General features: G+C 38.1%; 1 protein-coding gene across 2 annotated transcripts in view; it reads right to left on the reverse strand.

Annotated features, from left to right (window-relative positions):
* LOC309630448 (uncharacterized protein) overlaps window positions 1–16,352 on the reverse strand; it is a 37,430-nt gene that overhangs the window by 1,751 nt on the left and 19,327 nt on the right. For both annotated transcript variants that reach the window (XM_082395736.1, XM_082395735.1), the window contains 2 exons: window positions 5,689–5,876; window positions 274–332 (listed from right to left, as the gene is read on the reverse strand). In XM_082395736.1, the coding sequence (XP_082251862.1) occupies window positions 274–332; window positions 5,689–5,876 (247 nt within the window). The remainder of the gene's footprint in view (window positions 1–273; window positions 333–5,688; window positions 5,877–16,352) is intronic.

Raw genomic sequence — 16,352 nt, forward strand, 5'->3', positions numbered from 1 at the left:
AAACAAACAAACCAACAAACACACAAAAAAGACATTAGTGGAAAAACTGGTGAAATCCTAAATAAAGCCTCTAGCTTACTTCACAGACTGTACCAATGTTAATTTCTTAGGTTTGATAATTGTACTATGACTATGCAAAATGTTAACTTTGGGGGAAGGTGGGTGAGAGGTATAAAAGAACCTTACATTCTTGCAAATTTTGGGTGAGTCTAAAATTATTTCAAAGTAAAAACTTAAAAAAATAATTAAAAGAGGGGAATGGGAAATACATACCTGTCACTGGTCTATAGGAAGGATTGAATTCTGATGGGCGGGATTTTGAAGTCTTCCTGCTATGACAACAGAGATAGTCTCAGTTCACACTGCTTCTACTCTCTGAGAGGAACTTTCTTTTTTTTTTTTTTTAATTTTTATTGGAGTATATTGGAGTATAGTTTTTACTATAAATTTTTACAAATTTGTTGGAGTTTATTGGAGTATAGTTTTATTGGGTTAAAAAGTTGTGTTAGTTTCTGCTGTACAGCAAAGTGAATCAGTTATGCATATACATATATCCACTCTTTCTAAATTCTTTTCCCATGGGAGGAATAAATTGGGAGATTGAAAGAGGAACTTTCTTGATCATCGTCCTTCCTTCATCTTCCCCAACATTGAACACTAATAAGTTCTTTTCTTGTTGATTGCAGATTTATTGAGGTATAATGGACAAATAAAATTGTAAGATATTTAAAGTGTACATCGTGGTGACCTGATAACACGTATACATTGTGAAAGGATTCTCCCCATTTAGTTAACACGTTCACCAACTCAACATTTATCTTTTGTGTGTGAGAGACAACATTTAAATTCTACTCTTTTAGCAAATTTCAATTACATTACAATACAGTGTTTATGAACTAGTCACCATGTTTTAGATTAGATCCTCAGAACTTATTCATTTTATAGCCTAAGGTTTGTATCCCTTTACCAACCTCTCCCCATTTCTTCCATCCCCCAGCCCCTGGCAACCTCCATTCCACTCTCTGTTTCTATGAGTTTGACTTTTTTTTTTTTAGATTATACATATACCATGAAATACTTGTCTTTCTCTGTCTGACTTGTTTCACTTAGTGTAATGCCCTCAAAGTCCATCCAAGTTGTCACAAATGGCAGGATTTCCTTCTTTCTCATGGCTAAATAGTATTGCATTGCATACACATACCACATCTTCTTTATCCATTCATAATTGATGGACAATTATATTGTTTCCATATCTTGGTTACTATGAACAATGCTACAATGAACATTGGTGAGCAGATATCTCTTTGATATCTTGTTTTCATTTGGATATATACCCAGAAGTGGGATTGTTGGATCATAAGGTAGTTCTCAGTTTTTTTAAGGAAGCTCCATGTTGTTCTCCACAGGAGCTGTACCAATTTATATTCCCACCAACAGCGACCAAGGGTTTCCTTTTCTCCACATCCTCACCAACACTAGTTATCTCTTAGCTTTTTGATAGTAGCCGTTCTAACAGATGTGAGATGATGTCGAGTACCTTGTCACGTATCTGTTGACCGTCCATAAGCCTTCAATGAAAAAATGTCTACTGAGGTCCTCCACCCATTTTTAATTGGATTGTTTGTGTTTTTTGCTACTGACTTGTATAAGCTCTTTATATGTTTTGGCTATTAACCCCTTATCAGATATGTGATTTACAAATATTTTCTCCCATTCAGTAGGTTGCCTTTTCATTTTGTTGGTGATTTCTTTTGCTGTGCAGAAACTTTTTAGTTTGATGTAGTCCCACTTGTTTACTTCTGCTTCTGTTACCTTTGCTTTTGGTGTCAAATCCAAAAAATAATCGCCAAGACCAATGTCAAGAGCTTACTTCTTACATTTTCTTCCAGGAGTTTTATGGTTTCGGGTTTTACATTTAAGTCTTTAATCCATTTTGAGTTAATTTTTGTGTATGATGTAAGGTAGTTGTTTGGTTTCATTCTTTTTTATGTGGCTGTCCAGTTTTCCCAACACCATCTGTTGAAGAGATTACCCTTTCCTCGTTGTATATTCTTGGCTCCCTTATTATAAATTAATTGTTCATATATGTGTGGATTTATTTCTGGACTCTATTCTTTTCCATTGATCTGTGTCCATTTTTAAAACTCTGGTAAATTCTTATTAGTCCATTATCCTTCAGAGCCACATCTAAAATAAGTGATGGGAACTATGTTCTCTTGGCAAAAGTACAACCTTTATGTCCTACTTCCTGCTGGTGCAGTTTTGATGTCCTGTAAATTGACTAAAGCTTAAACAGTCATTTCTTTGCCAATACAATTCCCTTAAAAAAATTGATATTAGACTTTAGATATTTTTGCTTCCAGTTGTTTTCATGTGTTAGCAAACTACCTAAAGGTCTTTTTTGGACATATTTCTAATTCCTGCTATATTTCACTGTTTCCACTTGTGACACATGCCTATTGCTCACTTGAATGATAACTACTTTGAGGTCTTCTGAACCACAAGCCTGGTTGGAAAAGCCACTTCCTTGGTCTGTTCTTTGTCCATCCTCTGTCCCCTCAAATTTTTTTAAGGTTACATGTAATATTCTCTTCTATTTGAGGTATATAAAGAGTTAGGTTTTCCTAACATGAGAGACTCCAAATTTCTAGGCACTGTCTATTTTCTTTCTTTTCTGTTTGCAAATTAGCCACTTATTTTCTGAGATTGTATCTTTTTTGAAACACCTTGTTAAAGCAGCAAAGAACTGGAAACATACCCAAAACTTCTGGCTTTTTCTTGCTTCTCTTTAACGTACAGGCTCAGTGAACAAAGGCCATAAAATTTATTATAGGAAAGAGCTTTACCAACTGTCTTGTCACAGCATTATAAAGGTCATAAGCTCTCTGGCGTGTCCAGGCCAACTGCTGCCTGACCACTAAGCCAATGTCATGTATATTGGTTTGGTTGGAAGAACCCCACTTTTAGTGCCAATTTCTGAATTAACTAAGATGTAGCTGGGCAACAATACAGTGTCTTAAAGATCAAAGAGGCTTAACAGCAGTGTCCTTTAAAGAATAAAGACTTCATTTCTCTCTCATATAACAGTCAAAGTCTGAGTTGTTCTCCTCCATCTTTCCATCTTGTTTCTCTACCATTCCTTAGTGCACTGTTCTTATCTACATGATGGAAGTTGGGGAAAAAAGCATGGGAAGTGCATGTACAATGTTATATGGGTACAGTCTGGAAATGGCACATGCCATTCTCACAATCCACTTGAGGCATTTAGCATGTGGCCACACCTTGGTGCAACAGGTGCTTGCAAATACAATTTTTTCAAAGGGTAGGCATTTGCCCAGCTACACTCTAATTCTGCGGAAGAAGTGGAGAATGGATATTGGTGGACACATTCTCCACCACGCTGTTCTCTGGGATTATCTATCTCTGCATTTTCTTAGTTTCTCTCTCATTTTCTACACTATTTCTTTAGGTTTTTTTGCTGACTTCTTCTGCTCCTTTGCTTAACCCCTAAATAATTGTTAGGGATAAGTGCTCCAGGGGCCAGACTTTGGATCTCTCTTCTTATCTTATTTCCTGATTATCTCACCCATGCTATGGTTTTTGGTAACAAAAAAAGATGCCAGTTCCTAAACTCCTTTCTCTAGCCTTGTCCCCTCCACTCCACTCAAAATGTGGATGATGGCTATCATGTAACCAACTACTTGAGATCTCAATTCAGCACCTCAAACTTATCATGAACAAAACTGAACTCTTCGGTTTACCCCGGCAAAATGACTTCTTCCATAGTATTTTGTTCATCCTGACAAATGGTAGCAACATCCAGCCAGTTTCCCAAGCCAAAAACACTTAGGAGATATCGTTGATGTATAAATCCTTCCCTCATTCCCCCATCCTATTTGTCAGCAAAGTCTTGTTGGCACTACCTTTAAAATGGATCCTGAACCTGTCTATGGTAGGCTGAATAAAGCCTCTCCAAAGATTTCCACATTCTAATCTCCAGAACCTGTGAATATTTTACGCGGCATGGACAAGGAACCTTCCAGCTGTGATTAAGTTAAGGATCTTGAGAAGGAGAGATTATCTGGTAGACCCAATGTAATCACAAGGGCCCTCAGAAGAGGGAGGCAGGAGGATCAGGGTTAGATCAGACAGAAGGTGACAGTGGAAGTAAAGAAAGCAAAGGCTATGTTAGACAAGCCAAGGTGTGAGGTCAGCCTCTAGACACTGGAATACGAAGGAAATGAATTCTCCCCTAGAGGGTCCAGGAGGAACACAGGCCTGCCGACACCTTGATTTTAGCCCAGGAAAACTGATTTCAGACTTCTCAGGTACAGAACTATACGGTAATAAACTCATGATGTAGAAGCCATTAAAGTCTTGGCAATTTTTTTCAGCAGCAGTAGGAAACTAATACACTAATTCGTGTTTCTCCGTTTCTATGGTTTCTACCATAATTGAAAGCACAGATTCTAAGCCTGACTATCTGTATTTGAATTCCAGCTCTGTCACTTAACTGCTATGGCCAAGCCCCTCAAAATTCCTGGGCCTCAGTTATCTCACCTGTGAAATGGAATTGCGGTAGGGTTGTTATGAGGATTCTGTGAGTTGCTATAATTAAAATGCTTGGAACAGTGCTTGGCATATGGTAAACATTTTATAAGTGTTTCCTATTATTGCTTCTGTAGCCTAGCACCCGGATATTTATAACATGAACTACTTGAATATTCTTAGCTCGTCTCCCTGTAATCGTCTCTTGCCCCTGTAATCTCTTATTCACAGAGCAGTAAGGTTGATATCTTTGCAACATAAAATCACATAATACCCCTGATTATCATCCTCCAAGGGTTTCCCATTGCAATTAAAATCAAATTCAAAGTTCTGACTATAGCCTGTGAGGCCTGATCTGATCTGGGCCACTCTCTCTGTTGTTCACTCCCTTTTACCACTCTGCCCTTCACTCTGTCCCTTAAACATGCCAAACCCATTTCTGCCTCAGCATCTCCAAGTGGGCTCTTCCTTTGCCCAGAATGTCATTTTCCCAGATCTTCGTGTGACTGTCTTGTTCTTGAAATTCAGTCAAGGTCTCCTTCTCAGAAAGGCTTTCCCTCATCACTCACACTAAAATAGCTACCTCTAACCAACGTTTACTTATTTATTTCATGTTTGCCCCTTGAGAGGAGTATACTGCCACATCCCCAGTGCTCAGAATGCTATCTGGCATACTGTAAGTACTCAATAAATATTTCTTAAATGAGTAAACTGTTGGCTGACATATGTGAAGGCTATTTTTGAGGTAGCATATTGGTGACTCCCACGTACATTATGAATTAGATTAGGATAGTTGTAAATCTTCCCTCTCAGCAGAAAGGTTCTGCCTAAAGAAAAAGTCATTTTTCCAGTGATGATTATGTCTCTTTTCTCACATTTAAAATTTTTTTTTCTTAACAAGTGCCTCTGAGGACATTTTCTACCAAATTACTGCAAAGGGGACCTTACATAACACTGTATGAGAGGTTGAACCATGTTTCACCTCTAAGTCCCATCCCTTTTAACTCTTAATTCAATTACATTTTTATCTTGTTTTGGTGAAGAGTGAAAATCTGTGTGGTCTAAAGTATCTACTTGAGATGATACTTCCTAGCTGCACAGCACTTCAGAGACTGATTGTTGAAAGAACTTGGAACTTACCTCTCAGAAGATGCAAAGGGAGCTGAGATCCAATAGCAAAAGGAGGGTAGATCTTTCATGGTCTGTAGACTAGCTCCCTTGATGTCCTCACATAGTGTTGGCCCATGGAATGTGGCATTAGTTGGTACACCTCTGTACCCTGTTCTTGCATGTTTGTTTTTTCCCTCTTTCCTTCTCAGCCTGAGGCTCTGTGCAAATAGAAAGAGGACTTTTCTCAATCTCCATCTCTCTAAACTCTTTCCAGCACCATCCCTTAAAATTCAAGACACTTCATGAGCCTAACGTGTATTTTCATATTGATGGGGCTTTCTGGGTGTTTCATTGTGGATCTTATTGGCTAATTTGGAGCTGGTAACCAATCTTTGGTCATTTTTAAGATGTAATAAATTGTGACATTGGGGTTTAGGGTTAATGGGAGAAAACAGACCCTTGGAGGGTGATTCACTCTTTTTCTCCCTAAAGACAACAAAGTGTAATCCTAGGGTGGCCTCGTCCACATTGCAAGTGCATACCTGGCATTTCCACTGACAGCCAGAGAGTGCCTGCTATTACTCAGAAGAAAAGATGGTATATCTGATAATCTGAAAGCACAAAGACTCCAGTTACTTCACCTCTCTTGCCTGAGGGCCTGGAATTAATTGTGTTTCTTTATACCCCGTCTAATTTTATAAAATCATACTTTTCCATGGCAGTTTACTAATTTACCACCTTATCTAAGATAAGACTTTGCCAACAGTAATAACATTTAGAAAATTCTGTCAGACTTGCTGAGAATGGCTCCGGCCCCCCCCCCACCAGCCCATACACACACACACACACACACACACACACACACACACACACACACACCCCTACCCAGCTTGCTCAGACTTTAAAGCAGGTACACTCGATCTCTGAGGACACGAAGACATCAGAATGAATGATCTGGTGCCTCAGAAGTTCAGAACAAAATCAAGAATAACTGGATCTATTCAGAGACCTCTGGGTATCTGCTTCAGTTTCTTTTCAAAAGGTAGATAGAGTAGAAAGAAATAATTCATCTGCTTTTCAGAAAAACATTTCCATGTATTAACATGATACAAATTTATTGTGTACTTACTGTGTAAAAAAACCACTATGTGGCTTACCTCCCCTCAAATATGAGGGGATGGGAGAAAAGCAGGCAAGTAGCAAAATTTAGAATGAGCATGGAAATACCAAGCCTGAAGATTCTAAGTAGGAAAGTTGGTGTTTTGGTGTTTGGGAGATAGAAGGGAGGTGGGGCTTTTGATATTCATGTCAACTGTGTAGTCAGTTTTAGCAACTCCTACTCTATTCTAGGTTTTAAGTAAAGCAGGCTCAGGATACAAAATTCCTCTACATTCCATCACTGGAGTATGGCATAGACATGGAGACTCAGAGGAGGAGAATGGGGCAGAGGTAACCAAAATCAACTGTGCTTCCACTAGTCTATATTCTCTGGGCCATCAAGCAATACATCCCTGATCTTTAAGTATGATATGGTGTATGTGCGTGAGATGTGTGTGCACCATGAGCATGTATGCTTGTGTGAGTGTGGGGTGGAGTCCAAAGCAAAGCAAAATAGTGTATGTTTCCCTTTTGGCTCAGATTCCATTTGTAGATATAATTATTTGTTTAACATAGTCACACCATATTATGTTACATTCTATGATTTATTAGCAAAAGCATGCTCTTTCCCAAGCCATGATCATTTCTTGACATGTTTCATTCCTGGGAAATGACATAGACATTTGTTATATTCTCAGACAATAAAATATTGCCTTGCTCAAATACCTTCATGGGATATTAAACACAATGAATGCTGTTCCCTTTCCTGTGTTTATCATATCATATTAAAAGTGAAGACGTAGCCCTTATGTTTTCTTTCCTGATAGACAAGACATTGGAAAGAATGAGTTTAGTTTACCCTTCATCCAACTGGCTTTACTTAGCTATGTCCAAAGCCTCCAACAGTGCCGTTAGAATAGCATTTCAACCATCCAGCTTCTCAAAGGCCATTTTTAATGGACCTTTCTTTCAAATCATCATGAAGAATAAAATCCAAAACTTCTCCCGTAAACTTTCTCTTGGTCTCAACTCCAGATTCAGTGAGTTTCAGGCAGTGATGGAAATAGCAAAGACTGGGGAGGGATCCAATAGAAGGACTGAAGGATTAATCTCCTTAGAAACTGGTTGTGGACCAGCCTTAGAAATATGTTGTTAATATTTACCAGTCAACATACTGGATCATTCCATGTGCACATAAAGACCATATGAAACATACGGAAATATCAAAAAGTGTTATCTAATCTGAGTGATTACCTATTCACAGAGTGGTATATGCATACAACTACACAGATACACACATTTGTTTTGGAAAGTTTTTCCTAATACTATTGACTTTCTGTGTAAAGCGAGCTCATCAGAGAGAACAATAAATTATCCTTTGAGTTTCATCATATGTATAGTATACTAAGTGGGATTTTTCAGGGCTACATGTAAGGTTAAGTTGAATCCCTAGTATGCCTAAGTTTTTCCAGTTCTCACTTATAGAATTAGTATTAAACTAAGGGGAGCGTTGCTAAACATCAAAATTTTTAGCTAAGGAAATTTGTGTACTTTTTAAAAAGTTACACATATAACTTTATGTTATATATATATATAATATATACATATATATATTATTTTTCATATTTTTTTCCATTAAGGTTTGTCACAGGATATTGAATATATTCCCTGAGCTATACAGAAGGACCTTGTTGTTTATCCATCCTCTATGTAACAATTTGCATCTGCTAATCCCAAACTCCCAATCCATCCCTCCCCCAGCCTCCTTCCCCTTGGCATGACTGTGGAAATATAGCCTAAACAATCTAAAACAATCTCAAGCTTAAAGTCAAATGGTCCAGGTTCTACGCTTGTTTTGGTTACTACTTTGTTTGAACATAGACCAGTAATTATCTTCTCAACACTGATTTTCCAGTATTCACTGGAGAATAGATTTGCTCTAGCCGCTTTAAAATGTGGTAGGGAGAAGGAAATGAAGTTACACAATCAGGGCAAGGTTTATGGGAAGATAACGAGTGCAGCTGCATAGGGCCCTGTTCTCAAAAGGGCCAAGCATCTGGTCTAATGCTTCCCTGTCCCTGACTTGAAATCCTTAATAATTTTATCTTTGAATTTGTGCTTTGTAAGTGAAGTTGGATGGGAGAATGAAGCATGAGCAGAGCGGATACGCCAGGTGTCAGCACATGTATGTACAGACTTGGGTACTCTGGTACAGTGAGTATGGGGCAAAAGCATCAACTGGGGCAGCAGCAGCCATGGCCATGGCGGAGGGAGAGAACAGGGGCTGTGCACAGTGGCAGCACCAAGACCAGAGGTGAGAGGTCAGCTAGCCCATTCATCCCCAGATCCCGTCCTTACAGCATCTGTACCAAAACTAATTCTCCAGTCTGAGCGCTAGAACAGGAAATACCTATGCTCAAGCAGTCAACTTTGTCAGCAAATTATTACAGAATAAGACTGTGCACACAGACATTGCAATAAACCATACTCAATTATTATTAAAATTCTTTAAAGGATTTAGAATCTCTGGTTTTGCAAACTTCTACAGCATTGCAAAGCAAATCTCCACAAACTTAGATACAGGAATTAAAGATTGTTGCAGTCAACAAAAAAGAACATTATTCTCACATGAAGCTTCAGATAACTAGCTATTAACAAGGCAGACAATTTTAAAATCATTTTTCCTTTGTAATTCAATATATTATAATATAATGTATAAACAAATGTTCTGAATTGTATATAAATCTTGAAGCCACCTTTGGTTTTTTTTATATGACCTCTGCAAGTTACAGGAAATGTTAGAGAAAACAATAAAATGCCATTGTGTACATTTACATTGAAAATTAAATTCATACTTACATGATGTGTATAAAAAGTGAAATCTTTTCTAAAAAATTGTTCTATAAGAATCATCAGCTCTAGATGATTTATTCCAATGTTGTCAGTCTATAAAATACTATTAACAGCTCCAGTAACAGTTGCATCAACATATAAATTCTTCTTAAAATTGAATATTCAAGAATTATTTGCAATCTTGCATCTGCCAAGAGAACTGACCCTGCTTTCAATTACATTGATTGAAAATAAAATTTCTAAAAGTATAAATTTCGATGACGTAATAAATTTGTAGAAGATTGAGTCAGAAAAACTTTATGATTAATCAAGATATCACATTAATAAAGTATTGTTATTTATTTAAAATTATGAAGCCAACATATTATTGCAATTTGTAAGTTTATGTTGTTACTCAGGCAACATTATTATCCCTATTATGTTTTACAAGTAACGGAATGTTTTTAAAGAAAAAACTTTTTACTTTAGTGCTTTTAATGACACTTTTTTCCTCCTTTTTTGAACAAGGAGCCCTGCATTTTCATTTTGCACTGGACCATGCAAATTATGTAGCCAGCCTTGGATATAATATAGTTCAGATTTTTGCCACAAATTTGCTGAGTCCTGTTTAACCAAAGTGGGGCTCATTTTTCTTTAAACATTTTAAGCATACTCATTATATGCTATTTATCCAACAAGTCGGCCTCCTGCATATTTGTTTCTTTGTGTGTTATATAAACTTTGATTAGTGTGTTCCTGTTTAGCCTGTGTATATCTCTGACAAGCCTATGCATCAAGGTTGAAATCTGCCCCTCCAGCGGGAATTTACATATTTCTGTCAGACACCCCAGGATGCTGGTGGGCCATCATATTAATACCTTAGCTTGGGATTTCGCTGATCAGTCAAAACCCATATGATGGCGGATCTGTGTTAAACATTGTCAGGAAATTTGTTTTGCTACCCAGAACCCTAACAGAAAAAGACAAGTTTCTTTATCATTCCCTTTTCATGAGGATTTTTTTCCCAGTCCATATTTTCATAAGGGTGTGGCCTTTCAAACATCCTAATTGCCTCACCTCCCTCACCTCCCCCACCCTCCCCTGACCTTGCCCTGGATTCTCTTCCCACCTGATCTAAAACCAGCATTCAGGTGAAGAAGTGTTCAGCAAACCCAGTGATCCTTCACCTTCCGGTTTCAAACTTCCACTTAAAGTTAGTCCCTGGTAATCACAGCTACTCTGTGCATTGGAGATAATGTTGATGACATTTTCCATGCCTTTTACAAGTGTTTTGTAGAAGATCACCCTGTCTGACACAAGGCCAGAAAAGGAAGTTGGGTCTTTGTTTTCTATTATGTAATATGAAAGTGTTGAGTTAAATTAACACGAAATTACAGTTCACTCCTTCAATCTTCCCCTCAGTGTTTGTCGAACATTTACTGTGTGCTGGACACATGGTTCAAGCTGCTAAGGATATGGAGATGGATAAGACACAGCTCCTGCCCACAGAGGGTTCACAGGTGGGAAGATAGAGACAGAAACACTAAATAAACTGTGGCAATACCATCATAGGCTTATGCACAGGGTAGCATACAGTGTGGGTCAGTGAAGGCTTCCAGCAAGAATTGAACGGTAAGCCCAGTGTGGAAGGATGAGCAGAAGTGAACCTAGTGTTCGGGGGCAGGGGGTTGGGGGAGGGGTACTGCTAGACTGGAGAATGTGACTCCTAAAGGGGGGATCATAGTGATGGCTGAAATAAAAATGCACAACCTGAGAGCTGTGAGTTTCGGTTTTATCTGGGGACTTACTGAGGACCGTAGCCCAGGAGACAGCCTTTCAGCTAGCTCAGAGAAACTGTTCCAAAGAGGTGGGAGGGAGGTCAGCATATGTGTGATTTTGAAAAAAACGTGCAATCAAGCACACATCTCGGTAGACAGTTGCTGCTAGTCATGAGAAACAGATATCTTAGTTAATGATTGTAGTGCTTTTCTAAGTATGGGAAGATGCAAGAAATTGGGTTCATAAAAATTTTCTCCTGAAAAACGATCTGAAGGCCTGTTCTGCCAGTTTTCCCAGAGCACAGAGTGTCTCATTCCTGATCTCAATCCTGAACTCCTTTCAGGGCAAGTTGAAGGTCAGGGACTGCAGTGGCTAATGACTCAACCCTTGTAGAGCCAGATGGCGAGCAACATTCTTCAGTTGGCAATCGCAAAAGGACAGAGGTGAAAAAACAATATGGTGGAAACAAGAGTTGACTGATCCAATGAAACAGCCTTGTTCTAATCAGTTTTTATAAAGGATACTTAATAGATCTATGAAAATAGGAACTATAATTGTCCATTCAGTTCTCCTGATTTAAATGCTTCTTAACATAACCTAAGGAGATTTATCTTAACTTAAGATTTTATTTCTTTAACTTTACTACTTTTTTGAAATTTATATAAACTAAAACTATACCCTGGAATAACATGAGCTTTTAACAGCTCAAGCATGAAAGTGTACAGCAAATTGCAAATCACTTGCAGATATAAGAACAATGTAGTTCTGGTGGAAATTAATCAAATCCCTTCTCTAGGGTATTAGTGAGCCCCTTAGCCAAGCTGTCAAGAGAAATATTTTCGCCCCATTTCCTGTTTCTGTTGTCTCCATACTGTCTCCAATCCAAATTGTATGTGGCTACAATTCTCATTGAATCAAGCTGGTCTGATTGCTTCCCTCATAGAGCACTCAGTCCTCAATTCTCTGCAACTGTTCCAGGTTTCCATCTTAAAATACAGGATTTTGGCTTCAACTGCCCTAAGATTTGCAACAGAACATTTACTGCTTTTGCAACTGTTACTCCTGTTCCTCATATTTTATTGCACAATCCCATACAACATGAAACCTGTAAGAAATGAGGTCCCTCTCAAACTCAAATGGATTCTGTCCTATGACTTTAAGTAGGAAACGCTCCTAGTATTCAGATGAGTTACTCTGTGACTTTAGGTGACTAGAAAACATTTTCTGAGCTGAGTACTCTCCCCCATTACTCAAATGTCCTTCCTTTAAATGTTTCCTTCCCCCATTATAGATGTTCCATTGGAGAAGGAATTGCTTATCCTTACTGCTGAATTGGCTTGAAATTCTACTGCTTAGCTCTTATTGGGTCACAAATTCACTTTGAAATGGTTAACCGTGGTATATATAAATGCGAAGCACTGTTATTATATGTAAATTACTACCTACTTTGTATAATTCTTTCTTTTCCCTCTTCAAAAAATACATACTTATATTAAAGTTCAATACACACAATTTTTTCTGCAGATTTCTGTGAATAGCTATATGATACTCAAGTTGTCAGGATTCATTTCAACCCAAATGAAATTTCATCAACTTTTCATTTGCTAACAATGTAAGTGCCAAATTACTTTGTGTTTAAAGATTACATGAACTAATGTGCTATAGAATGCGAAACTTTCCACTTTGAGGGTTTTTCTTAATGTCTTTAAAGGGCAGTGTTATGATGTTTGTAGCTTATTTTAAAATACTTCAGTATAGACATTATGATATTGTAAATATGTCATTTAATTTAAGCTTCAGTTCTAAGGACAGTCACTTCCTTCGACTGAAAATCTGTACTCTGGAAAAACCAATTAGTATCATATCAGAAAGGCCACATGTGTCTATTAAAAGCACTTCTTTTATTCATATCTTGATCAGCCCCTGAGACTTTGTTAATTAACACAATACATATCAGATTCTTGGAGTCAGTATTTAGATTAATGAATGTTACAATTGGGTGCTTATTAGTGAAATTTCAATATATTTGAGATACATAGATTGGGTGAAATATTTTATTAAATTAAAGTTATTTAAGCTGTGTGCATTAGAAATTGGATAAAATATTTTAATTCACTCACTCTCTGGTGAATCTAGCAAGCCGACAGGCATAGTGATAGAGATACATTTCTTTTAAATAGTTAAAATCATGACTCTATGATATAAAATGGACATGTATCAAAGATTTTATTTGACTCGTTAATTAGTGAGAAAATCAGAAAAGAGGTTGCAATTTGTTCAAAGGAAACCTCAAAGACCAGACAAATATGTAAGTCAATTGGTTATACTGAAGTACATTTTCTTTATGGGTACAAAACTGGCTTCTTCTACTCTAGAAAAGGTAAGTCAACTGAACCTGCACTAGAGAGAATGTATTTGCATGTATATAGACAAGAATTATTTGTATTACTATTCACTTTTCTACAGGTTGACTTAGATCTACAGAATTGTAAAATAGATCAAAGACAATGAAAGGCAAAAAACCCCTTAGAATCAAATAACCAAAAAAGAATATGCTCTAAACAACTTAGTTCTCTACTAAAACACCCAGTAATCTTTTGGACTCTCTAAAAGTCTTCCACAATTTTCCTTTCAATAGGCCTATCTCCAACCACTGGTTTACAAGGATTTCTGGTTGCTGCAAAACACGTATCGGAAGGCTGCTTCCAAAATACTGTCTAGTTTGCCTTGAGCTAAACTTTCTTGCAAGACATTGGTCAGAGTAACTAAAAGAAGAGAGAACTTGACCACATTGAACTCACAGAACAGATTGTATTGTGCTTGCTTGCTCATAAAAGTTTGTTTTAAAATGTCTGTATCTGTGATGAAATTTGTCAGAAGCTTGCTTTCATTATAACCGTGTAGCAGGAATTTGGGGGGAAGAGTAGCCTTTATCAACCTCAAACATTTTGGGTTATTGCCTTCACCTACCAAAAACAACCCAAGAGTAGTACGTATCCAAATTAACTTAGGTAACTTCACAACAGGCAGAAATAGGTATCAGGGTTAGCCTTTTTTTTTTTTTTTTTCCTTTGAGAGAGGGTTACTAATTCTGCTTACCAAGACTCAGAATTATCCTCTGTAAAAGATTTGGACTGACCTATGATGGATTTTAGCATCGGTGAGGGCCCAATCTGGCTATTTACCCTTTGTTCCTAGTTGTAATGTGGCATGGACATGACCCGCTCAACTTAACCTAAGAGGAACCAGAAAACACAATTTTCATTCTTTATCCATTCACACCATACCTCCCACCTGCAGCCCCTCGTCTCAATATCCTTGTCCCAGCCTCCCTTTAGCCACTGTCCTGGGGAGGTGGCCATGGGAAGAGTTGGAAGGCAGGTGTGGCCCCCTCAGGCTCTGTATCGCTGAGCCAATATTCTGTGCTCTTTTTCAGTAAGACTATATCACTGAACTATAAGATTCTTTGGCAGTAACTACATCAAAATGTAAACACACATGACTGTGAGTAAGCTACGTTTGGCTCCTCCAGCTTGGTTCCAGAAGAATTAGAATTTCCATACACCTCCAAATGAACTCTTTAAGGCGGGCCTCAGTGAGAAGGAGGTAAAACAAAGACTTACAACATATGGTTTATCTTTTCAGTAATTACATTTTCAAATGTAATCCTATACACTTTTTCCCCTTAAATAAAGTCTTGTTTAAAACCAAATGTTTCTCTGTTAACACAGAGTAGGCAAATGAGAGTCCACACGCGGATATTGAGATATTCAGTGGTTTCATGGTTTTGAAAAGTTTGAGTTAACATGCTGTACTTGTGGCCTCCTGCAGAATAAGGCTGTGCAAAGGGAAAAGCGGTTAAGCACTAGGCTTGTGTCTTCCACATGGACAAGCTTTTTCAGGCCACACTCAACTGCAGAATCAGCATTTTTTTTTTTTTTTTCCAGGGAGGACAGAGCAAACATGCACTAGAATATTTCCCTCGTGTCTACATCAGAATGGCATATTTCTGAATTCCAAGTTGCAAGAAGGAAAACTACACTCAGATTTTCCTCCTCAGTAAAGGTAGCTTCCACTGAGCTCCTTCTATCTCTAAGGTCACTCCAAAGGGAAAAACATGAATTTTTAGAGGCTTTAAGCCAGCTAATAGGACAAACCATACATATGAATGATCATATTCCAAACATGTTTTCTGCTATTCTGGTGACACTGTGAGGTTACCACACCTTTCCTAATACCTAAGTTTTCTGTTCATCCATCAGGCAACATGTTACTTCTTCAGGGAAAAAAAAAAAAATCCTCTCCGCTAAATTAACTTTGTAAGAGCAATAGGGCAGGTGTCCTACAGTGAACCAGCGAGATGGGCTGCGGCAGGCTGAGCAGTAGAAAGGCAGATGACATTTACAAGTCAAGAGAGTGTGGTGGGCACTGTGGTTTTGTTTTCTCAGTCTCCATTCAACCCTCTTTGTTCTGCAGAGGTTAGTGAACTGAAATCTACACTTTCCAGACTCCTTAGCAACGGAGGTTGGGGATAAAAATTAGGTTCTCTTGTATCTAAATACATTTAGATGCCTGCATTTGTCTGAGATTTAGAGATAAGTAAAGGAGGCTATTTTCGTGCCAATGTCCTGCTGGCAAACCAGGTCATAGAGATGTAACTCTTAAAAGGCCTTTTTGCTGGCATATGCAGGAGTCCAGTGTTGGATATCAAGTCTCCTGGGTATCAAGAGGCAGTTATTGTGGCAGCAGAAGGGACCACAGTGGTGTAGCCACAGCCAGCTTCCTGATGCCTTGGCCATAACCATGAATAGTCCTGTGCTGGGCCCTTGACCCCCAGTCCTTCAGTCCTTCCACTAATTTTAAATCGCTTTCTGTCTAAAATAGCCAGAGTGGTTTTGCTTCCTGTGCTCTGCTCTGACTAGTATGGAGAAGACCCGTGGTCATTAGGAAATGATCAACCACAGACAGTTAGGAGCTGGAGTCTC

This window comes from Balaenoptera borealis (assembly GCF_965194805.1).
Source record: "Balaenoptera borealis genome assembly, chromosome: 1".
Taxonomy (NCBI): domain Eukaryota; kingdom Metazoa; phylum Chordata; class Mammalia; order Artiodactyla; family Balaenopteridae; genus Balaenoptera; species Balaenoptera borealis.